Source organism: Solanum dulcamara, chromosome 6 (assembly GCF_947179165.1).
Source record: "Solanum dulcamara chromosome 6, daSolDulc1.2, whole genome shotgun sequence".
Classification (NCBI taxonomy): domain Eukaryota; kingdom Viridiplantae; phylum Streptophyta; class Magnoliopsida; order Solanales; family Solanaceae; genus Solanum; species Solanum dulcamara.
Genome location: NC_077242.1, coordinates 3,007,819 through 3,032,711, shown reverse-complemented (window position 1 = coordinate 3,032,711; position 24,893 = coordinate 3,007,819). Strand labels below are relative to the sequence as shown.

Sequence of the window (24,893 nt, the reverse complement as noted above, 5' to 3'; positions counted from 1 at the left end):
TTTAACTTGAAAATCTATGATCAAATAAGAGCTAAAAAACAGTAGATAGAAGAGAAGATCTTTGATGAGAAACAATTGTAAACGGATCACAATGAAGTTTTAGAAGCCGGTTATATGTTCTATAACCAATAAGATTATAGGGTACCCATCAAGAATGACACTGCACCCTTCCAAATTTTTAGACGATTGCAACTCTAGTAGAGCTTATTATTAGCGAACCTTCTCATTATAGGATAATATTACAATCGATTAGTTGGTTCTATTGTTAATATTAATAATTAAAGAATGACAAAATAATGTTATTATAAAAACTAGACGAGGAATAGCGTGATGGAGTAATTTACAAGTAAAACTAGTTTTAAATGCGTCTAGGTACCTGATTCATTAGGGGCTATTTCTGCTTTTTCTTTGATCAGGTCTTGAATTTGTTCTTTTCCTTGCCAAGAATTAAAATTTTTGACCACTTATAAAATAAATAAAAGAAAATAGTTTTTTCAAACATCTTGTAAAAATAAAAATCTCTCGTACTTTTTTTTAAAAAAGTAAAAATTGTAAGTGGCCTGAAAAAACAATTCGCCCATTTTTTTCATTTTCCGCATCGTTTTGCTTATACTTTCTATCCCGCTTGACAAAGTCAACTGGTGTAGAAGGACAACAATTATAAATTATCACCGTCATTTCTCATTCCCCTGCAACACATTAATTCACTTCATCTAAACAAAAATGGCTTTCCACATTTATCTGCAAATTATCTACTCTACAACCTACTTCCCCATGGCTGATATATGTCAGAACCGGTTCCTCAGAGAGTTTTGAGCACTTGCCAGGCAGAGCGTCAACAACATACTGGACTTCCACTAATTGTAAATCATTTGAGTCCGGCAGTCTGGTTTCAGTTTGATGCTCTGGATTAATGATATTTCTTTCACAGCCTTGCCCAGGCTCATGACCAGCAAGATTACTACCACCTTGATCTTGACAGAACTGCAAACTCTCAGACTGAGGTGGGTGTCTGACATCAGCTCCTGTGTTGGCATCTTGAGATGGCACACAATGTTGCATGGGCTCGATAATGGTTAGGCCATTTTCATGGCAGGATACTGTTCCTCCCGGATGAACTGCTTTCAAGAGTGAAACATATCAATTCCAGTCTTTAGAATCATACCAGTTGGTACTGTTAAAGAAAGAGAAGATTTCTTTAAAGCTGAAGAACATCAAACACTAAATACTCACCACTCGGTTGATCTGCATCAGTAACTTGAAACAAAGACTTCTTCAACCATACAGTTCCAGGGAACACCATGAGGTTGATATGACTTAGACTTCGTTTCTCACAATCTTCCAAGGGTTCAAAGCCAAAGCCACAAGTCCATGTTTCCACTAAACCTGGGATAGCTGATATTACAAGTTTCTCAACCTTGAACGACTTTAGCATCTGGAAGTCATCATCAAGGAAAACAAGTAATCATGCATGGAAAAACCTTGCTTCACCGTAAAATAAAAGATGATATGCATTGCAAATTCTACAGTCGAGGAAAAGAAGGGAACAAGCAAGGGGTTTCATAAGTATAGCATGTTAAACATTTATGTTAAAATAATTCTACACTTTATATAATATTTAATTATATAATTTTAATGCATTTGTTATTTTGTATTTTCAAACTAGGTATAGATTAGTAAAATTAAATTCCATAGGATTTACAACCATTTCTGGGGCTAAGTCCCAACCGGTGCTAAGTAAAACACTCTGAGTGGGACCCCCAGCGTTTAAAACACTGCTTCCCTGTCAAATTACCTCCAGTATAGAATTTAGTAGGCGCCTGCACATTCCCTGGCGGCGGTATTTACTGCATGTTGCAATTAGAGGCATCTCAGCAACTGTTACCCCATGGATCCTGCATAAGAACCAAATTTTGATTCAGAGAGAGATTCGTTGCAGCAGAAAAAATCCTGATTTTAGTGACACGGCTTTATCAAACGGACGGCAGGGAGGCCACAGCTTGCTAGTCACAATTAATGATCGGGATTATGGGGAAAAAAGTCTGGAGTAAACTATAACTCCTTTTGGCATCCCCATATGGTAAATGTAGGGATTGGATACTGATAGTTTAGAAATTTCTATGGCCTTTTTTTTTTTGGTCAGAAATTTATAGTCTTTTTCTTATTTTTTTTGGTCAGAGAAATTTATATACTAGTCGACAATGCTTAAAGTATTTTTATTCTAAGCACCTTCTGTAACAGACATGAATGCACCAGTTATCCAGAAACTTCCAGATGAATAAAATTTGAATATTTTTTCTTTGAAATTCCAAAAATATCTTTTTGTCTACCAAGCATAAATAACAGAAACAACCTACAATGCATATGCAATATGCACATGGGCATCTGATACTAAATCACAGTCCAGCCTTATAATTTTAAGCAGCCGATAGTAGAAAATACTTCTAATACTCGCAAGAACAGAAAATACTTGATGCATATCAAATTGAAAGGCATACAGTAAGAAACACAAACATAGCATACAAACCAAAAGATCAGGTCAAGATGGAACCGTGAAATTCAAATCGCAAGCTTAAGATGTCATAATAAAGTACTTGTAAGAAGCTTCAACTCCAAATGTATCGTTTTTCCTTCTAAAGTTCCAACTCCAATAGCATAACACTGACATTTTTTTCCCTTTAAAATAAACAAAAGAAAACAGGCCGCAAATAAAAGGTAAAGGAGCACATAGAAAATCGGAAAAGATGCATATGCTCCAAGAATATCTGCACATTGCAATAGAGGTGTGGAGTTTATAAAACAAGCAACGACAATGGACAGTTTCTGTAATGACCTTGAGGGTGATTTTCGTAAATTTGTACAAAACACGCGTGAACAGTAACACGCGTGAACAGTAACACGCGTGAACAGTAACTTTTTGGGCAGAAAATGCCCCTTTCTTCTCATTTCAATATTTTTCAACATTTGTTTGAGTTCTTGAACTCCTTGAGGTGATTTGAGAAGAGATTTTCGAGGCAAAGTGTTGGGTAAGTGATTTTTGACCTAAAACCTTCCTTTTTCATTAAGTTTTTGACGATTTTAACTCTTAAATTTTAGTTTCAAACCCCAAAAATCCTTGTTTCTTCCCTAATCCGAATTTAAGGAAAATTGTGATTTCCAACTCGTTTTGAGCTCTATTTTTATGGGTTTTTCAACCATGAGTTCCTTATTACCAATAGAATGGGATTGTTCAATAAATTTACAGATTTGACCCTTTTCGAAAATAGTTAATTTTTGGACCATTTTACCCCCGGTTCCGAAACCTATCAATATGGGTGTCATTGGACTCCTTGTGACGTGTATGTTTCATTGTTGATAGTGGGTTGTCATTCCGAGCGCTGAATTCGAGAGTTACTTGTCCGGTGGAGGTATTCGAGTGCGGTTTCGGCAATTGAGATAGGTTTGGCTATCTTTCTTTGAGATTGAGATGGGGTAATTAATCATTCATATGTTATAGACTTTGGGATGGGGTTGTAGTATGAGTTGAGAATGTTATATATATTATGATGTCCGTGTGGAGGCTTATTTATTAATGTGTTGCCGTGACGGGGTTTATTTGTATTACATAGCCCGTGTGGGGGCCTTATTTGTTATCTTATTTGCTTTGAGAGCATGTGAATTATGATTTGCCTAAGAGAGAGGCTTGAGTATATTATTTGACTTGTGATGCCGCCTGAGAGATTGAGTTGGGGGTTTTGAGCATACTTGAGTATTGAAATATTGTTGAGAAAGGGGTGAATATTTAAATGAAAGTGTGTTCTTCCCGTTACTATTTATTGAGGGTGAATATCATGTGTAGGTTAAGTTTTGAGAACTTTGAACATTATACCACATGTGAGTTGATTATTACTTCCATGCATATGTGTTTTGATGCATTCATCCTCATTCATCACATCATGAAACATGGGAAGTTGAGAAATATGGAAATTCTTTTTGAGAAAGAAAATGAAACACCTTTAAACCTTTGTATCTTGAGTCCCTGACCGAGGCAGTTTTCCGGTAGGGTAGTGGATGCATTGTGATCCCAACCTTTGTATCTTGAGTCCCTGACCGAGGTAGTTTTCCGGCAGGGTAGTGGATGCATTGTGATCCCTTGACCACGAGGAGGTGGCAAGGATAATGAGATATTGTGATTGAGGTATATGGTCTGCGAGACCCCCATGGGTCCTGCTTGGTAGCACAGCTCGGCAGGTGTATACGACAGGCTGTGCGACAGTCTTGATTCCACCGTACCACCACATCATTGCATCATCATATTGCATTGCATTGCATTGACATTTGTGCTGCTTGAATTATTTGATTAATTGTGATTATGAGTTGTTATTATACTTTATTCGTGCCACTATATATATAAACTGGCGGCACCGATGCCGAAGTGGGACTTTTCTATATGCAGGTGGAAGCGTTCCTTAGTTTATTTCATAGGTTTGATTAATTCCTTATACTCAGTCAGCTAAAACCTACTGAGTACATGTGAATTGTACTCACCCCTACTTCTGTGTCCCTTTTTGATGCAGATACTAGTCGGGGTACCCCACGTGGCAGTTAATATTCTAGCGGATTGTGTAATTCTCAGATTAGTGGTGAGGTCCCAGAATTCGGATCGTCACTAGTCTATCTTTATTTTTCAGTCTTTTGTATCATTCAGAGACTTATGTTGTATCTTCAGATTCGAACCTTGTATTAGATGCTCTTTATACTTATGACACCAGGTTTTGGGATAATTTCTTCATTGTTTTTTTTTCTTTTTATTTAAATCGTGGAATCACTTTCCTCTTTGGAAGTCTTGTATGAATTTTATTTTTAGGGTTACACATCAGATTGGGTTTTGAGATGTGTGCCATCATGACCTCAGTTTTTGGGTCGTGACAATTGGTATCAGAGCACTAGGTTCACCGGTCTTATAAGTTAAAGAGCAGGGTGTCTAGTAGAGTCTTGCGGATCGGTACGTAGACGTCCGTACTTATCTTCGAGAGGCTACAAGATACTTAATAGGAGAATTTCTTTCTTTTTACTCCCTTCGTGCGATTTATTCATATCAAGTGTTGTATACCTCTGATCTATTCCTTCTGCGCAGATGGTGAGGACTAGAGCCACAATTACTGAGGGTGAGGCTGCACCTGCTGCTCAAGCCCCAGTACGCGGGCGAGGTAGAGGACGTGGTGGAGTCAGGGGACGAGGCCGAGCAAGGGGAGCGGCACCTGCTCGTGGACGAGCTAGAGAGCTATCACCTGAGCCCATGTATGAGCATGAGGATGACTTAGAGCAGAAGACTGAGGAGGAGAGGCCATCCCAGCCTCCTGTGGTTCCCGATAGTACTCCGATGCTTCAAGAGCTATTGGTTCGATTATTGGCTAGACTGGATGGTGCTCCTACCTCTGGTATTATTTCAGGTACTATAGGTTCTCCTATCACAGTTGGTGCTACACCGCCAGTTCAGGGGCCTAGTGTAGGATTTCAGACTCCTGGTTCATCTTCAATGCCTTCTATTGCACCTCCGAGATTTGCAGCTCCGCCAGTTTCTGCTAATGCTGCCATGTCGGTAGCTGAGCAGAAGAGTTTTGAGAGGTTCGTTCGATTGGCACCTCCAAGGTTTGATGGTAAAGCCGGAGAGAAAGCCTATGACTTTTTGACTGAGTGTCAAGATAGGTTGTTCAACCTAGGCATTTTAGAGGCACATGGAGTTGCTTACACTTCATATCAATTTGCGGGAGTGGCCAAAGAATGGTGGAGGTCAGTTCTTGCTCGTAGACCTATTGGTTCTCCTATGATGAGTTGGGAACAGTTTACTGAGGTGTTCCTTGAGAGATTTGTGCCATATAGCCTTCGTGATCAGCGTAGGGATGAGTTTGACAAACTGGAGCAGGGCTCCTTATCTGTATCTGAGTACGAGACTCGCTTCCATGAGTTATCTCGTTATGCTATGTCGAGTATTCCCACCGAATTCGAGCGGATTCGCAAACTAGTGAAGGGATTCGCCGGTTATCTCCAGGAGGCTACAGCCTCTCTTGTATTGTCTGGGGGTACGTTTCAGAGTATTATTGATCATGCCAGGATGATAGAGAGTATCCGACGTGCTAGACAGGGCGGGGCCAAGAGGTTCCGTCGGCAGGGTCAATTCAGCGATCATTCCTCCAAGGGTAGAGAATATTCGGGTTCAGGAACCCATGGTTATCAGGGCAGACCAGTCCAGGCAGCTATTCAGGGTTCTTCGAGCTCCGGAGGTCGTTTTGACAATTCTAGTTATTCCCCACGGAGTTCAGGTCCTCGAGGTTGTTATGTGTGTGATGAGTTTGGGCATAAGGCCCAAGATTGCCCCAAACGTGCTCCTTCTAATGGACGGCCTGGGGCACCAGTTGTTCATTCTATAGATGCTCCAACTATTCGAGGTTCTTCGCAGAATACTAGAGGTGGCACCCATGGTGCTAGGGGTAGAGTACGAGGTGGTGCTCGTGGTGGTTCGCAGGCTAAGGGTGACCGTCAGTTATGCTATGCTATACCGGGTAGATATGAGGCAGAAGCCTCTGATGCAGTTATTACAGGTATTGTTCCAGTTTGCCATCGTTCTGCTTCAGTATTATTTGACCCAGGGTCTACCTATTCTTATGTGTCGAATTATTTTGATGTGGGTATTGATTATGTGAGTGAGTCCCTTATTGTGCCTATTACTATTTCTACCCCAATAGGTGAATCTTTAGTAGTGGATCGGGTATACAAGGGATGTTTGGTGATATTTTCGGATAGAGAGACCCGTGCAGACTTGATTTTATTAGACATGCTTGATTTTGATGTGATACTGGGTATGGACTGGTTATCTCCTTATCATGCTATATTAGATTGTTATGCAAAGACCGTGACCTTAGCTTATCCCGGTTTACCTAGCTTAGTATGGAAGGGTAATCCGAGTTCATACCCTAAGGGGGTGATATCTTATATTCGTGCTCGTCGCTTGATGGATAAGGGTTGTTTGTCTTATTTGGCTCATGTACGTGATCTCACCACGGAGTCATCTCATATAGAGACTACGAGGGTGGTGAGAGAGTTTATGGATGTATTTCCTACAGACTTGCCGGGAGTTCCTCCTGATCGTGATATCGATTTTGTGATTGATTTGGAGCATGACACTAAACCCATCTCTATTTCTCCTTATCGGATGGCTCCGGCAGAATTGAAAGAGTTGAAAGAACAATTGGAAGATTTATTGAAGAAAGGGTTTATTAGACCTAGTGTATCACCGTGGGGTGCACCGGTTTTATTTGTGAAGAAGAAAGATGGTACTATGAGGATGTGTATTGACTATCGACAGTTGAACAAAGTCACTATCAAGAACAAGTATCCTCTCCCTCGCATTGATGATTTATTTGACCAGCTTCAAGGTGCATCGGTGTTCTCAAAGATTGATTTGAGGTCGGGTTACCATCAGTTGAGAGTTCGAGAATCTGACATCCCGAAGACTGCATTCAGGACTCGTTATGGGCATTATGAGTTTGTGGTTATGTCCTTCGGGTTGACTAATGCCCCGGCTGCTTTTATGGAGTTGATGAACCGGGTATTTCGACCTTATTTGGACTCGTTTGTGATTGTGTTTATTGATGACATCTTGGTTTATTCCAAGAATGAGGCGGATCATGTTAGGCATCTGAGGACAGTCCTTCAGAGATTGAGAGAGGAGAAGTTGTATGCAAAATTCTCCAAATGTGAGTTTTGGCTTGAGTCCGTGACATTCTTGGGTCATATAGTGACCAAGGATGGTATTATGGTTGATCCAGCCAAAGTTGCAGCGGTTCGTGATTGGGTTAGGCCTACTTCGGTTACCGAGATTCGGAGTTTTATTGGGTTGGCAGGCTACTATCGTCGGTTTGTTCAAGGATTCTCTTCTATTGCAGCCCCATTGACTAGGCTAACTCAAAAGACCGTGGCATTTCAGTGGACTGATGAGTGTGAGGCGAGCTTTCAAAAGCTCAAGGAATTATTGACTTCAGCACCTATTCTAGCCTTACCCGAGGAGGGCGTGGCATTTATTGTGTTTTGTGATGCTTCGGGAGTCGGCTTGGGTGGTGTATTGATGCAAAAAGGTAGAGTTATAGCTTATGCTTCTCGACAGTTGAAGGTACATGAGAAGAACTATCCTACCCACGACTTAGAGTTAGCAGCAGTGGTGTTTGTTCTGAAGTTGTGGAGGCATTATCTCTATGGAGTGCATTGCGAGGTCTATACTGACCACCGTAGCCTTAAGTATATCTTTTCTCAGCCGAATCTGAACATGCGGCAGCGTAGGTGGTTAGAGTTATTGAAAGACTATGACATTACCATACTTTATCATCCGGGCAAAGCTAATGTGGTAGCGGATGCCCTGAGTCGCAAAGCATCTAGCATGGGTAGTTTGGCCTTTCTTAAGGCTGTGGAGAGGCCTTTGGCGTTGGAGGTTCAGTCATTGGCTAGACAGTTGGTCCGACTGGATATTTCTACACATCATGGTATTTTGGCATTTGTGGAGGCTAGGTCTACTTTGATGGACCAGATTCGTACACACCAGTTTGAAGATGAAAAGTTGAGGGCCATTCGAGACAAAGTGTTGAGTGGTGAAGCAAAATCAGCCTCTCTTGATCAGGAAGGAGTTTTGAGGATTAATGGTCGCATTTGTGTGCCCAAGGTTAGTGAATGGGTACGTATGATATTAGAGGAGGCTCATTGTTCCAAGTATTCGATTCACCCGGGAGTGGCAAAGATGTTTCATGACTTGAAACAACATTATTGGTGGTGTGGCATGAAGAGAGACATTATTGATTTTGTGGCTAAGTGTCTAAATTGCCAACAAGTGAAGTATGAGCATCAGAAACCGGGTGGTCCTATGCAAAGGATGCCCATTCCTGAGTGGAAATGGGAGCGTATCACTATGGACTTCGTGTCTGGATTACCCATGGCATTGGGTAAGTATGACTCTGTCTGGGTGATTGTGGATCGATTGACCAAATCAGCCCATTTCCTTCCGGTGAAGACTAGCTACAATGCGGATCAGTTAGCTAGGATCTATCTTCGTGAGATTGTTAGGCTGCATGGGGTGCCTATCTCTATTGTATCGGATCGGGGTTCAGTGTTCACCTCTCACTTTTGGAAGGCATTACAGCGTGGTTTGGGTACGCGACTAGAGATGAGTTCAGCATTTCATCCCCAAACCGATGGTCAGTCTGAACGGACTATTCAGGTGTTGGAGGATATGCTTAGGGCCTGTGTGATTGATTTTGGTGCCCGATGGGACCAACACTTGCCCTTAGCAGAGTTTGCCTATAATAACAGTTATCACTCCAGCATTCAAATGGCACCATTTGAGGCATTGTATGGTCGTAGGTGTCGATCACCCATTGGATGGTTTGATTCTGTTGCGGTTGATGCATTGGATACTGACTTACTTAGGGATGCTGTGGAGCGGGTACGTTTGATTCAGGGTCGACTATTGACAGCTCAGAGTCGTCAGAAGAGTTATGCTGATAGGAGGGTTCGTCCCTTAGAGTTCATGGTGGGTGATTGCGTGTGGCTTAAAATATCGCCCATGAAGGGTGTGATGAGGTTCGGAAAGAAGGGCAAGCTTAGCCCAAGGTTTGTTGGCCCGTTTGAAATCCTGAGGAGAGTAGGTGGAGTGGCGTATAAGTTGGCCTTACCCCCTAAATTGTCAGCTGTCCATCCGGTGTTTCATGTTTCCATGCTTCGCAAGTACATACCGGATGAGTCTCATGTGATTTCTTATGATGCGGTAGAGTTGAGTCCGGATTTGACTTATGAGGAGGAGCCGACAGTTATTCTAGATAGGCGGCTTCGTAGACTCAGGACCAAGGAGGTCGCTTCGGTCAAGGTGCAGTGGCAGCATCGGCCTGCTGAGGAGGCGACTTGGGAGTTAGAGTCTGATATGCAGGCTCGATACCCTCAGCTTTTTGAGACCCCAGGTACTTTATTTTATCTTATGTTCGAGGACGAACATCCTTTTTAGTGGTGGATATTGTAATGACCTTGAGGGTGATTTTCGTAAATTTGTACAAAACACGCGTGAACAGTAACACGCGTGAACAGTAACACGCGTGAACAGTAACTTTTTGGGCAGAAAATGCCCCTTTCTTCTCATTTCAATATTTTTCAACATTTGTTTGAGTTCTTGAACTCCTTGAGGTGATTTGAGAAGAGATTTTCGAGGCAAAGTGTTGGGTAAGTGATTTTTGACCTAAAACCTTCCTTTTTCATTAAGTTTTTGACGATTTTAACTCTTAAATTTTAGTTTCAAACCCCAAAAATCCTTGTTTCTTCCCTAATCCGAATTTAAGGAAAATTGTGATTTCCAACTCGTTTTGAGCTCTATTTTTATGGGTTTTTCAACCATGAGTTCCTTATTACCAATAGAATGGGATTGTTCAATAAATTTACAGATTTGACCCTTTTCGAAAATAGTTAATTTTTGGACCATTTTACCCCCGGTTCCGAAACCTATCAATATGGGTGTCATTGGACTCCTTGTGACGTGTATGTTTCATTGTTGATAGTGGGTTGTCATTCCGAGCGCTGAATTCGAGAGTTACTTGTCCGGTGGAGGTATTCGAGTGCGGTTTCGGCAATTGAGGTAGGTTTGGCTATCTTTCTTTGAGATTGAGATGGGGTAATTAATCATTCATATGTTATAGACTTTGGGATGGGGTTGTAGTATGAGTTGAGAATGTTATATATATTATGATGTCCGTGTGGAGGCTTATTTATTAATGTGTTGCCGTGACGGGGTTTATTTGTATTACATAGCCCGTGTGGGAGCCTTATTTGTTATCTTATTTGCTTTGAGAGCATGTGAATTATGATTTGCCTAAGAGAGAGGCTTGAGTATATTATTTGACTTGTGATGCCGCCTGAGAGATTGAGTTGGGGGTTTTGAGCATACTTGAGTATTGAAATATTGTTGAGAAAGGGGTGAATATTTAAATGAAAGTGTGTTCTTCCCGTTACTATTTATTGAGGGTGAATATCATGTGTAGGTTAAGTTTTGAGAACTTTGAACATTATACCACATGTGAGTTGATTATTACTTCCATGCATATGTGTTTTGATGCATTCATCCTCATTCATCACATCATGAAACATGGGAAGTTGAGAAATATGGAAATTCTTTTTGAGAAAGAAAATGAAACACCTTTAAACCTTTGTATCTTGAGTCCCTGACCGAGGCAGTTTTCCGGTAGGGTAGTGGATGCATTGTGATCCCAACCTTTGTATCTTGAGTCCCTGACCGAGGTAGTTTTCCGGCAGGGTAGTGGATGCATTGTGATCCCTTGACCACGAGGAGGTGGCAAGGATAATGAGATATTGTGATTGAGGTATATGGTCTGCGAGACCCCCATGGGTCCTGCTTGGTAGCACAGCTCGGCAGGTGTATACGACAGGCTGTGCGACAGTCTTGATTCCACCGTACCACCACATCATTGCATCATCATATTGCATTGCATTGCATTGACATTTGTGCTGCTTGAATTATTTGATTAATTGTGATTATGAGTTGTTATTATACTTTATTCGTGCCACTATATATATAAACTGGCGGCACCGATGCCGAAGTGGGACTTTTCTATATGCAGGTGGAAGCGTTCCTTAGTTTATTTCATAGGTTTGATTAATTCCTTATACTCAGTCAGCTAAAACCTACTGAGTACATGTGAATTGTACTCACCCCTACTTCTGTGTCCCTTTTTGATGCAGATACTAGTCGGGGTACCCCACGTGGCAGTTAATATTCTAGCGGATTGTGTAATTCTCAGATTAGTGGTGAGGTCCCAGAATTCGGATCGTCACTAGTCTATCTTTATTTTTCAGTCTTTTGTATCATTCAGAGACTTATGTTGTATCTTCAGATTCGAACCTTGTATTAGATGCTCTTTATACTTATGACACCAGGTTTTGGGATAATTTCTTCATTGTTTTTTTTTCTTTTTATTTAAATCGTGGAATCACTTTCCTCTTTGGAAGTCTTGTATGAATTTTATTTTTAGGGTTACACATCAGATTGGGTTTTGAGATGTGTGCCATCATGACCTCAGTTTTTGGGTCGTGACAGTTTCATTCAAGATTGTAAAGAATTACCTTACTGATGCTACAGCTACTGATATGTCATCTTTCTCCAGGATCATCGTGTAGAATCCAAGATAATTTAACCGAGCAAATTGTGACCTGTAAAGATTTTAAAGATAAGTCTGTCAGCACCACGTAAGTGTCAATTGTATTTTGTAACATTGATATGAACATAGTCAAATGACACCATGGATGCAGGACCAAAGGCACCTTTTTGATTTGGCTCATCGAATAGATGAAACTTCATACATTTGTTTGCATATTGTCATTATATTCCTTACAACATAATGCTTCAGATAAAATTGCTCTTATAAAGTTCTTCTGTCATTTCAATATAAAATATATTTTTTGATGGCTCAATATAAAATATATTATTCTTAAATTTATAGTTCAACCTTCCATTCAATTATTTTGGATGAGAACCGAATGAACAAGACATGCTAGGAATAATTCCTTAACTATCAAGTGCGGGTTTCGCAAAAACTACTTGTAGGCTGTAGCTAATTTCACAACTGCTTTAAAAGAATGTGGAAGAATAAGCATTAAGCGATATACCCAACCACACAGGTAAGCACAGCAGTATGCCAAGATAGAAAAGAATTGATGGGAAGCAGAAATACTCACCCCCAGCTGTATATCACATGGGGTATCATATCTATGCCAGTTCTTGGATCCACCATGGGAAGAAAGCACTCCTCCATAATCGTAAGGGCAACTGCTAACTTTGAGTTGCATTCTGCCTTCAAAGCAATAAACCGCTGAGAATGAACTCTGTGGTCACCATGAATGCACCTCAGAAGAGTCCACGAAAAGCCATCAGTCAGAAGATTAACAAACCCGATGCGAGAGTGCAGACCTTCATAAACCTGCAAAAGAATATCACTTAAGTTTTCCCGAAAGACAACTAAAATAATTCATAGTCAAGCTTGCAATGAAGTTGATATTTATTTCAGCAGAATTTACATCCTAGATTTCGTGTTCTCATCTAAAACAGCACCACCTGGGGGACTGATGACTTGAACTATAGATTTACCATGCCAATGTTTCATTTCCTTTATTAAAAGAAGTTCGCATAGGGTCCGTCATATTTTCTCATTTGGGGGGAGGGGGGGAAGCATTTTGCGAATACATACTTCAGATTTCAGATACTAGGAGTTCAAATAAATAAATATGATCAAGTATTTCAGATCTCAAAGAAACCATCAAAGAGAAGACTTAACAGGGTGAAGTTCTTTCATGCTAAAATTAAATACACTTATCAAGAAAAAGATCTAACAGGTGAACTTAATCCAAGGCCACAGAACAGTACTTTGGCAGTGAAAAACAGATGTTTTTTACTATTACTATTCATGGTGCAAGAATTTCTGTTATTAGTTTAGCTGTTACTTCTAGATAGACCTACTCATATGATACATTAATGATACAACAATCATATTTCATATCACATTCTCCTGCCGAGTCATAGCACATGCAAAAGGAACTAATAACCATCAGATAGCACTTCAAGACTCCACATTAAAACCCTCAAAGAGACAAAAATATGAAAGTTGATTTGTTTTATGTTACACTGAATTGCATCAGGGACTTGCATCATTGAACAAGCTTGTGTTATAATAAAAAAAAGGTAAAGCTGAGATGTCTAGCTCACCTCCTGACAGCTTTCGCTGCAGAACCATGTATCAGAGGCCAGACCACTTTTTGTAATCCTTAAATTACTGCATGTTTCATGATCTGTTCACAAATAATCAAAAACATTGAGGAATTTAGTAACAGAAAAACAAGGAAACTTCTGTGAAGGAAGATATATTTTTCCCGCTCCCATAACTGAACAAATGTGAAAGAAGATGATAATTCTCTGATTGAGGCTTGTGAAGTTTGCCAGATGCAAAATCTTAGTATTATTTGAGACCATGCATTCTGGTAAGAAGTGAATACAGAGCTCCAATAACAATATTTGGACATTTTCAGGCCTGCAATGGGAAAAGAATGAAACCAAACAAGTCAAGTTCATGGGAGAACGCACATTTATGTTCACATTGTGAACATTTTAATCCGCTGGGAGAACTCAATGCTTCACTATATTTAACCACGTCCCCACATTTCTGGCAAGTGCACTGTGAACAATACCAACTCCCTTCAGGAAGCTCCTGAAACAAGAAATAATGAGTTAATCTACTAGAATTTACATCTCTTGTCCAGTGTCGTTAAACAAAATTCAGTACTCAACTTTATATGATACGCAACAAAATCAAAGGAAAACCAGACATATGAACAGATGTGTTATTTTAGAAGGATCATACATTCATGCCTCGTGCAGACACAGAAACCAAAACAATATTGGTAAATAATTTGTTTTTGTTTTTTTTGAGAATGAACAATATTGGTAAACAAATATAGTACAGGTTTGTAGAGAAAACATGATACGACTTACGAAAATGGTAAAAAAGGCAGTACAAACAAAGTAAAAGAAGTAATTAAGAAGAAAAGTAAAAGTAAGTTATCAAACCAATCTAAATCAGAACATCACTCACAACCATTAATTTTAGCAGTTAAAAAAGTGAATCTTGCTAAAGATCACAAAAGTGAGTTGTATCACAACCAAAAGTTAAAACACCATCAAATTAGAACTAAGAGAAACACCAAAAAGCTGGTCAAACATAATCCCATGGTTCTTCAAACATGGTAACAAATGTCAACTAAGCGAGACATCAACAAATTAAGTATAAGGAAAGACCGAAGAAATAAAGGGCTTCCACCGTCTTTAGTCCTCCGTGTGTAAAAGGCAAAGGGCATGAAAATTTCTTGATTTTAAAAAAATCATAAGAAACATTTAGCCATTAATTTGTGTTTATAGCATCGCTAATAAATAAGCCAATTGACTGACTGTCATAACTCTCAAGGAACTTGTAGACGAGCATTAATGCAGAAGATTAGGATAGGAAATAACAGTGAATGGAAAGCCCATTCAGACCAAATTGAATCCTCCTCATTTCTCTCATACTACAACGGCCTAATATGGGTAATGATCTCTGTGCCACTTATTTGTTAGAGCTTCTCTGTGTCTAAGATAGTAAATTGAAACCTGGATCAAACCTGGCTGTTCTTAATAACTAGATCAAATTGAATCTACCACAATGGTGAAAGGGATCTGATCTAGATTCGTGATAAAATAGGGGGGAAAATACATACTTCTAGAGTTCTAAACAACAGCCTTACTTTCTAATTAAGCTAGGGCTCATAAATCTAGTTCAATTTAGCCAGTAGGTGAACTGTAGATAAGCACAAACTGGGACATTCCAAACCAAATAAACTGTTTAGATTGTTAAAAAGAAGCTGTGAATTCTCAAAGTACCGAATGACACTGAACATGTTAAACTTCATTGATTGTTCAGGAACGGAATATCAATTTGAATCAGATCAGGGTTGCCAGGCACGATGCCAAAATATTTTAACAAGCTAAGAAAAAAACAGGGAAAAGAATTTTGTTAAAGGTTTAGTAGGTCTAATTATGGGTTTCTGCACTCTTCTTAATTCAACTATAATCGTATTTACTTTTTAGAAAGAAAAAAAAGCTAAAAGAACCATTATGGTGGACAAAATACCATCTCTTTACATATGCTTGCTCCTTTTTTTTACACAAAAGAGAAGGATAACCTCAGGGGTAAATTTGTTGGAAGGATTTGAAAAGTAATCCTCTTACATAACTTATGCAAGTATTTGGTTGGCCATACAAGAAAAAAGGGCAAAGGGTCAAATTTGCCCCTGAACTATGAGAAATGAATCATATTCGCCCTTCTTTAAGAGTTGAGCTCACCGTTATTAAAATAGACTACGATGCCCTTATTTTCAAAGGGCAGAAACTTAGCACCCAATGCAAAGGGTCAAATTTGCCCCGGAACTATGAAAAATGGAGCATATTATCCCTCAGTTAATAGTTGGGCTCACTGTTACGAAAATAGACTAAAATTGCCCTAATTTTCCAACAGCGAAAGCTTAACACTAGTGATGACACGTGTCCCACAATTAAGGATAACTTTTCTTAAATGAGTGGCAAATTTGACCTTTGCATATTTCAGTGGTAAATTTGACCTTTGCATATTTCAATGGCAAATTTGACCCTTCTCCTTAATTTTGAGTTTTAAATTTTATTTGTTCCTCCTCTCTCTCCTTCCCACTACCTCTACCACCTATCACCCTGTCTTCCTCTTCCGACTTGAACATGCAAAATAGAATATTGTTTACCATCCCCATAGGAGTCAACGGAGAAAGGGTGATTTGCGGTAGAGGTAGTGGCGGGGAGACAAAAAGAAGGAACAACATACACCGAAAGATCCTCGGCTCAATAGAGAAAAGAGGAATTAAAAAATTAAAACTCAAAATTAGGGAGAAGGGTCAAATTTGCCCCTGAACTATGTCAAAGGTTCAAATTTACCGGTTAAAAAATAATTCTTAATTGCAATACACGTGGCATCACCAAGTGCTAAGCTTCCGCCGTCAAAAATGAGAGCAAATATAGCCCATTTTAGTGAAGACAAGGACATATTTGACCGCAACTAAATAGAGTGCACATATGTTCCATATCGCATAATTTAAGGGCAAATTTGACCCTTTGCCCAAGGAAAACAATTCATGCATAATGTTATGCAGCTTTTGGTTGGTGATATTAGACAAATATCCACATTTAGTTATGCGAAAACCTTTCTATTATTTTATGGGGAATAGAATAGAAATAAGAATTCATGTTAAGTAATATGCAGATTAAAGTATTAAAGACAAAAATGTCATTAAAGCAAGAAATACATGCACAGCAACATCATTATTGATCACCACATAACAATCTCTACATTATTTATAGCAGCATAACAATTCATTTATAATTTGTCATTGCATAATCCCCAAATTATAATCTCCATGGAAGTAGCACGTTAACCAAACCACCTCTAAAAACAAGCAGGACTAGTTTGCTAATTCCAGAAAAAGAGTAAAGCTCAATTTTAGCAGAATTTTAACAATCTGTTTGATAGAATAGAACTAGAACAATTTAATGTTTCTTTTCAGGAAATGCCAATAGTAACAAAATCGGTGTTGAGAACTGTCCTAGGACCAAGTATCAGTATCTCATAGGACTACTGGATAAATAATTTTTTTAACCTGTTAACTTTATACACTAAGATTACAAGTAATACCACCGAATGTAAGACAAATTTAAAGCTGATCAACCTGTAAATGTCATAATACTAAGTCACAAGCTATGTTTCTCGGACTCTTCAAAAATGTCATCAGATGTGTGTCGGATTCTCCAAAAGTAGTGTATTTTTGGAGAATCCGACACGGGTGCTGCATCAAAAGTGAAGAGTCCGCACAACTTAGATCACAAGTAATTCCATGAAATGCAAAACCAATTTTGACGTCGATCCTAAGATGCTCAGCAACAGAAATAGGAGACTTCAATTTTTTGTTAAAGGAATAAGCTCTGAAACTATTAAGTTCACCTTTCCATACATCAAAGAAGTTGCATACAGATAAAAAGAACACCCAAGAAGTTGCATGTCCTGTTCAGTCATTACTTTCAATTATTTCTCTTTTAAGAACATTCCTTTTCCTTATAACCGAGAAATACCCGAGGCTCCATGGCAGACATTTGAAACTTGGTGGATAATGAGCATGTCCCTCTAAATCTTTTCCACTCAAATACCATGTTTTCCTCTGTGGCAGGGTTTGAACCTGTGATGTACGTACATGCAACCCATAGATCACACATTGCGCTATTAGCACTAGAAAAGCACTGGGAGTCTTTGCACCACAACAGTCCTTATATGCATAAAGCGGAAAAGGATATTATTGTTTTTTATAAAGCACGTACTATTTGTTTATTTTACAACTGTCCTATATAATATGAAACATCTTTTTTTTTCTAACTTCTATGAAGGGAAGCAGTCCTTCCATCCAACATTTGTTTAATACATTACTTTTTGGATGTCCCAAACTGTACTCCCCTTTTCAATAAGAGACGCACAATAACTTTTTGACCTTCCAACATCACCTCCAATACACCTAAACTGGATAATTCTAAGCTTCTACAAAATAATACAATTGGAAACTTAGGGCCTTTCCAATGTCAAACACCTATTAAATCATTAAAAACATGCTCTTTTAGAACTCAAACTTGCCAAAAATGTACTATATTTAGATCATGGAGGGAGTATTATCTGCAAAACATTCAGGGCTTCATAACAATTTCCAGGCAATATTCATTTTCATCCCTTGAATGGACCAAAAACTTCCTTTTCTAAAGTATATAAGATGCCTGCTATATACCTAGAGTGCAATTTCAGTGACGTGACGCATGAGACAGAGGTGGAAGTGAAGATAGATGTTCGAGTCATACCCAAGAAAGGAAATTTCAAGTATCTTAGGTCCATAATCCAAGGAAATTCCGTACTTGCCTTAAGTTGGTAATATACCAGTACAAAGTGGAATTCAGGCCATTAAGAATGGGGATATCCATAAGTTCCATAGTACAATTTAAATCATGTGCGACTTCTCTTCTACAGTCTACACAAAAAAAATGCATGTTCAATAAGCATTTAAACTTTTTTTTTAGGAGTTTGGTAACTGTTTCTATTTCTGTAAATCAGTACATGGGTTGTACTGAAAACCATATTTACATAATGAACTCTAAAGGCACTGTCCTATCCCTATAATGAGTCTAAAACATCAATGATAGAGACAGTGTCATTAGAGTAAATCTGATTACACCAAAAAACAACAATAAGCATTTAAACTTTATAAAAGACAAGGATAAAGCTTTGTCCTCAAAACACCTATGATTTCTTTTTGACCATCTCGTCCAAAATATACACAATGGTATGTCATTCCCACCCACCCACCCCCAAAAAAAATAAACAATATGGTTTCTTTCTAACCACACTGTCACACACAAAAAATTCTTTACAAAATATACCAATGTAAGGCAAAATATACACAAAATCGAAGAACAATAGCACACTGAGGTAGGTGTAAGAGATTTTAGCGCATGAAATGCAATCTTCTCTGCAATGGAACATCTGTGGGTGTCCCTTTTTAACATGAACTGCAGCTTTTAACAGCATCAATGCTAAAAAAGAAAATATAATCAGGCCTACTTCAGTAGATGCAGACCACACTAAACATTACAGTTCTATCAAGCAATTAATCAACTATCCATTCCCCAATCCAGGGCCAAATCATTCAAATACTACTTCGCTGACAAACAATGGGGGCTTCTCTGAACTTTAGTACACTATTTCATTTATTTTAAGAGAGACCATAGAGAACAGGAAAAATGAACATGAAACAGATAAGAGAAATGCACAGTATAATCTATTAGTACTAATGCCATTAATATTCCACCTTGAGATAACTGAAATCAATTATGTCTATTAAAAAAATCCATCCTTAATGGAGATGTATTTCAATGTCCCATTTTCAGGAAGAGAAGCTACCACATACACAGAGATGCCGTGGAAACACATAATAAAGCAGTAATCAGCACATCCCTGGATATTAAATATCAAATGGTTCATGGCAAAGCTGTAACTGAAATGCATACAATACTGCTTCATCTTCAACAGACCAATGATAACTTCAAGAGGTCAATTACTTCCTCAAAATCAAACTTAACCACCACTATATGTTGGTCACTGAGGGTGTCCAAGGAACCTGTAGCTACATATGGGATAGCTGATTTAGAAAGTTAAAAGTTGATGCTGGCTGTTCACCAGCACTCTAATGATAAAACACATCAGAATCTTTTAAAGAATAAGACGGATTAGAAACTGTTTCCGAGAATATATTTCCTTATACTTTCACAATATAACGTCAGCTAAAATCATATAAGAACCCATGCATAAAGTGCAAGGACGGATCTTTGACATCTTACAATTTACAAGTGGACTAAACTTAAACGTTGAGCAAGAAAATTATGTATTCAAGGCAAGATAAAGGCATCAAACTGACTCGAACAAGTAAACCAAGTGAAAAGGGTCAAAAGACGAACCTGTGAGAACAAACAGGCTAGATGAAAAGTAGCTGGACAATTATCACAACAGATCAACTCGCCACCATCACCACATCGCCCGCAACTATCATCATTTTGGTCCCTTTCCTCAGCTTGGGCAGTTCGAGAAACAGCTCTCCGTGTCTTGTATTCATCTGACCAAGCCTCAAGCTGACATAAGGTGAATGGCTTACCATTCTCCATGAAAAGATTCAAACAAGGACGATTGAGCTTAAAACCAGCATGACTTTTGAACTCAGAGATGGATAGCACCTTGTCACAGCAATTACACAATATTCCATCAGTGGTAATAAAGCCGGTTTTTACCACAGAATCATCCTTCAAGTTCCGATACTGGATCATTTCGTTTAGGGAGACAACCCCAGAATGAATTAACCAGGATAACACAGTCCTTGAGGCAAAGGTAGGCCATTTTGCTTCGGGGAAGTGTTTTCCACCCTTGTTGAGGCTACGTAGAAGCAACTTACAACCACTTTTCTGGTTCTTCCTTTTCCTTAGAGGTTTGATTTTACCAGAGGACCTTTTGTTGCCAGATCTGCATGTCGTGTTTCTAAATACGGCTGAAATTAAGAGATCATCATCACTAAGACGACATCTCTTACGTTTCTTTGACCCAATTTTGCGCTTGCTTGTAATTACTTTACATTCAATATTTCCTCGCAAAGGATTATCATCATCAATATTCCCAGAGTTGACCCCCTTCATAGCTCTTGAACGTATTTGCATGCCAGATCCACTGAATTCATGAAATCCACTCTTATTATAAGATGGATCAAACTGATCATCTTGGTAACCATTAGTAAATTCCATTTCTGATAACTTTTTTGATTTCTTTGGGACCTTCCTTTTCAAGACTGAACTTTCTGCATGAGGTATACCGTTGGAAATTATTGTCAGAGATTTGGTGTCCATCATATTACTGTTTCTATGGACTGAATCAAACACCACAGGCTCCTTAAACATGGATCCTACCAAATTCGGAACTTCTCCACCGTCAAGACCACTCACTGGAACATTTTTGAAATACAAATCATCAACATGATCAGAACTCTTTACATCACTGCTTGAGAAGCTTTTACTGCTATCTTGCTGTGTAAGAACAGTATCAGATCCTCCAATTGAGGTTAGTGCATTTTCTGAACTAATAGGAACTTCAAACAAACAATATTCAACATGTTCACTGGTGCTTTCAGATCCACAAGCTGGTAAAGGAGTTAATTCCAGTACATCATTACCATTTTCCAAGAGTTTCCTGTATTTATTAGCACCTTGACTGTCAGTATCCCTTAAGCACATGGATCTTTCATTAGGATAATAACAAGATACGTCATTCATATATTTGCCTTCACCGATCTGCGAGTCTGTTAGGTTGAGAGAACTTTCATCACCATACTCCTTGAGGATCCATTTATCCGTCTCAAGACTTGTCAATGCACTATCTGAGACAAAAGACGTGCTGCAAGGCTGATTCTGCAAAGTCCTCTCAGCAAATAGAATTCCTGTGTCATCTACATTCTTTAACCTGTTATGTTTAACAGGAGCGGTGGCCAAAGTCATTTTGGCTTTAATTGTTTTTCCTTCTTTGAGAGAGCGCAATGCCTTGTCAATGAACACCACCGTTACAAAGGGATCAAGGAGACTCCAAAGCCGAGCCAATGCAGAAGCTGTTTCTAAGGTAGCCAGTTTTTCTTCAATTTCCATCACTGTAACTGAGAGGTCACTCAAAAATTGTGTCATATCAGACCACAACCTACAATCCTTTTCTGGAAAAATACCATCTGCATAAGTAAACAAACTCTGTCCACACAAGGTCCAGGCTCTCCAGAATTCACGGATTGGTCTTCCTTCAGGTGACTTGTAAACATACTCACCAATTCCATGAAATTTATTATTGCGTTTACGCCTCCCGATTACCCATCCTGCTGCTATGAGTAAACGATGGATGTGGTACCGGAGAAGAGGGCGAGGGTCATTTGGAGAATCCTTAATCGTTAACAATTCAGCTTCATCCAGTTCTACAAAGCAATGGTCCCTCCACTTTGGCTTGCCAGGTCGAAGAATTCCTGATGACTTTGCAGCACTTCCAACCAAAAACTTGGTTGCATAGCTCTCCTGAGAAGCAGGTGATGCAATTGCTTTACCAACAACATCCTTCCATCCATTTCCTTCTATTTTAGATGATCTTAATGCTGATGAATCCATTTCACCAAGCACGTGACTTTTGCCCCGCACAGTGTGCCACTTCTGCAAATAAGAACTTGATTTAACGCCTTGCTTCGAAGATTCAACTATATGACATATCTCACCCAGAGAAGGGCAGGAAGAAGGTTGCTGAGATATATCTGCAGGTACTATATCCAAGGAAGGTAATGGTTCGGATTCCTTTTCCGCGTGACTATTAATTAGCTCTTGTTCACATGGGTCTTCTCCAGAATCTTCCTTCATGTCATGAGAATCATGATGTACTGTTGAACCGGAATTTTCACCACACAAATGTCCAGGTTCATCTGTCTGGCTAGTAAGGTCGCCCTCCAGATTGATCATTCCGGTCATAAGACACCTTTTGGTAACACCCTCATTTCCAAAGAACACATCTGAAAATATCCGTGTCTCATTCACTGACCCATCAAAGCCATCATCACACAGAACTTCAATGTCTTTGTTGAACAGCATATTTGCTGAATTATTACTTTTCCACAATCCTAAAGTTCTTCGTGTATCCTTGGTCAAATGCTAACCATCAAAAAGGAATGAAGGACCAGCATCAAGCCTCACTACAGAATAAATCTCATTGTCGGAATGATCTGTAGTCTGGACATATAATATCCACTTGTATACTTCTGCACAGAAACAGAAACACAAAATTCTAAGAAATTCACAGCAGTGAAAAAATTCATATCCATGACAAATGAGTCAACAAGCAGATCTCTTTCCACACTAAAGTAATGCAATTCAGAAAAATCAAATCCTGATTGCTTATTCAAAACAAAGCCCAGAAACTTATTTAGCCACAATGACTACTGGTCTGTTGCCTCCAATATCAGGTTAAATTATCATTTCTTTCCATCCTCAAGTCATAAACACGATAAAAAAGATTCTAGATGAAAGTAGAGGGTTGGAGTAATTAGTATGGAGCAAATAGTGTTTCATGGACCAAGGAATATGGTGTTCCTGTCTGATTCTTCATAATTATATACGACGCTTGATCATTATCAAGGAAAGGATGTCATCTAAGACATGTTAATTCTATAAGAGGCGGCTGTCGTAACGAATTAAGAAAACATTGCTGCAGCAGGAAGCATCTGAAACCAAATGAAGTAACATCAAGGGTTTAACAAAGTAACGAACTGCCAAATTAAGGAAAACTAATTATTCCTAATCATGGCACAGAATCAGTGCATCAAAATCAAGGTTTTCTTTGTTTGTGCAGTGTTTTTGAAATTAAAAGTAGACATTGATTACAGTTAAATTCAAGCAGACTCATAAAATTATAGACTATAGACCTTTTATCCTTTTTTGTTAAGTGTTAGGCTATACAGAATTAGATAATCGGGAAGTTTAGATACTCAAAAATACTACCTTTCCTAATTTGATGCACTTTCATCATAAATGTATAACACAAACGGAAAAACACATCAAATTATAACAGAAATCTAACAAAAAAAAACACATTAGAAAAAAAAAACTAACAACATATACAGGAAGAGTAGCTGCCATTCAATCGTTCAGCAAAATGACCGAAAAAAAGAGAAAACCGTTCCGAGAAAGTTAAACATATCCAGAAATGATCGAAAAGGAAAACATGAATAAGTAATAATTCAGCGAAATTCAATCAAAAACGCACAAAATTCAGTAACTTTCCGGATCCATAAAGCCGAATCCAGACAGCTAGGTAGATATCAAGCATTCAATTAAACAAGAACAACAAATCCGCCGCTGCGCCGCATTCACCGCTTCATTTAAGAAGAAACCAAAATACTGACCTGAATTTAGAAATGCATTTCGCCGATGATTGTTAGGGTTTGGGAAACTCCGTGCGGTTAAGGACGAAGAGGATCTGACGATAAGGTCGTTAAGCGGTGGTAAAATTTTACCTCCACATCGCCGGAAAACTCAGAAGTGAAGAGGTGACTGTGTGAATGGCTTTGGCTTTGGAAAGACCGAATCGCGCTCCAAAAAGTACAAAAAGATAAACACCATTAACAGCGGCATCCACTTTCTTCTTTCTCTCTCTACTCCGTCCGCCATGTGCGTGAGTGACCTTATATACTCTTAACCCACTTTGCACTTGCTTGTCTGTTTGTTAAATTTTATGCTTGCGCAATTATTATTATTTTCTTTGGAAAAAAATATTTACCGCTTAACTTTTTTCGCCGTTTGAGTTTTGATGGTTTTAGTGGAATTGTTTTATATGAGCACGGCGAACGCATCGGTGACCCCTTAAAGTTGGCATCAATTTTTACTTAGACATCTCAATTAACTTTTGTTCATTTTAGATACCTTAAGTAAAGTTTTGATGTGTCATTTTGACACTTTGTGCTGACTTGGTACATTGCGTGTGCTGCAGCTATTTTGAGCGCGTGAAGAACATTTTTTAAAAATATATATTATTTTTTTCTTGTTCTTCTTCTTTTTCATTTTCTAGATGTTTTCCTCCATAACTTTGGACCTTGATTTTGTAATCTCATTGTCATTGTCT

At 38.8% G+C, this 24,893-nt stretch overlaps 1 protein-coding gene across 2 annotated transcripts; it reads right to left on the bottom strand.

Moving 5' to 3' along the window:
• Positions 1-556: 556 nt before the first annotated feature.
• Positions 557-24,481, bottom strand: LOC129893128 (increased DNA methylation 1-like). Of its 2 annotated transcripts, none has more exons than XM_055968622.1 (9): positions 24,178-24,481; positions 20,174-23,034; positions 14,159-14,282; positions 13,784-13,866; positions 12,760-13,001; positions 12,148-12,234; positions 1,796-1,895; positions 1,234-1,435; positions 557-1,121 (listed from the first exon to the last, which is right to left on the bottom strand). In XM_055968622.1, the coding sequence occupies exons 2-9, from the start codon at positions 22,865-22,867 to the stop codon at positions 700-702; spliced, it is 3,954 nt and encodes a 1,317-aa protein (XP_055824597.1). In that variant the 5' UTR covers positions 22,868-23,034; positions 24,178-24,481; the 3' UTR covers positions 557-699. The 2 variants fall into 2 exon arrangements, with proteins under 2 accessions (XP_055824597.1, XP_055824598.1); XM_055968623.1 differs by having other exon boundaries at positions 557-1,118; positions 24,178-24,479.
• Positions 24,482-24,893: the final 412 nt, after the last annotated feature.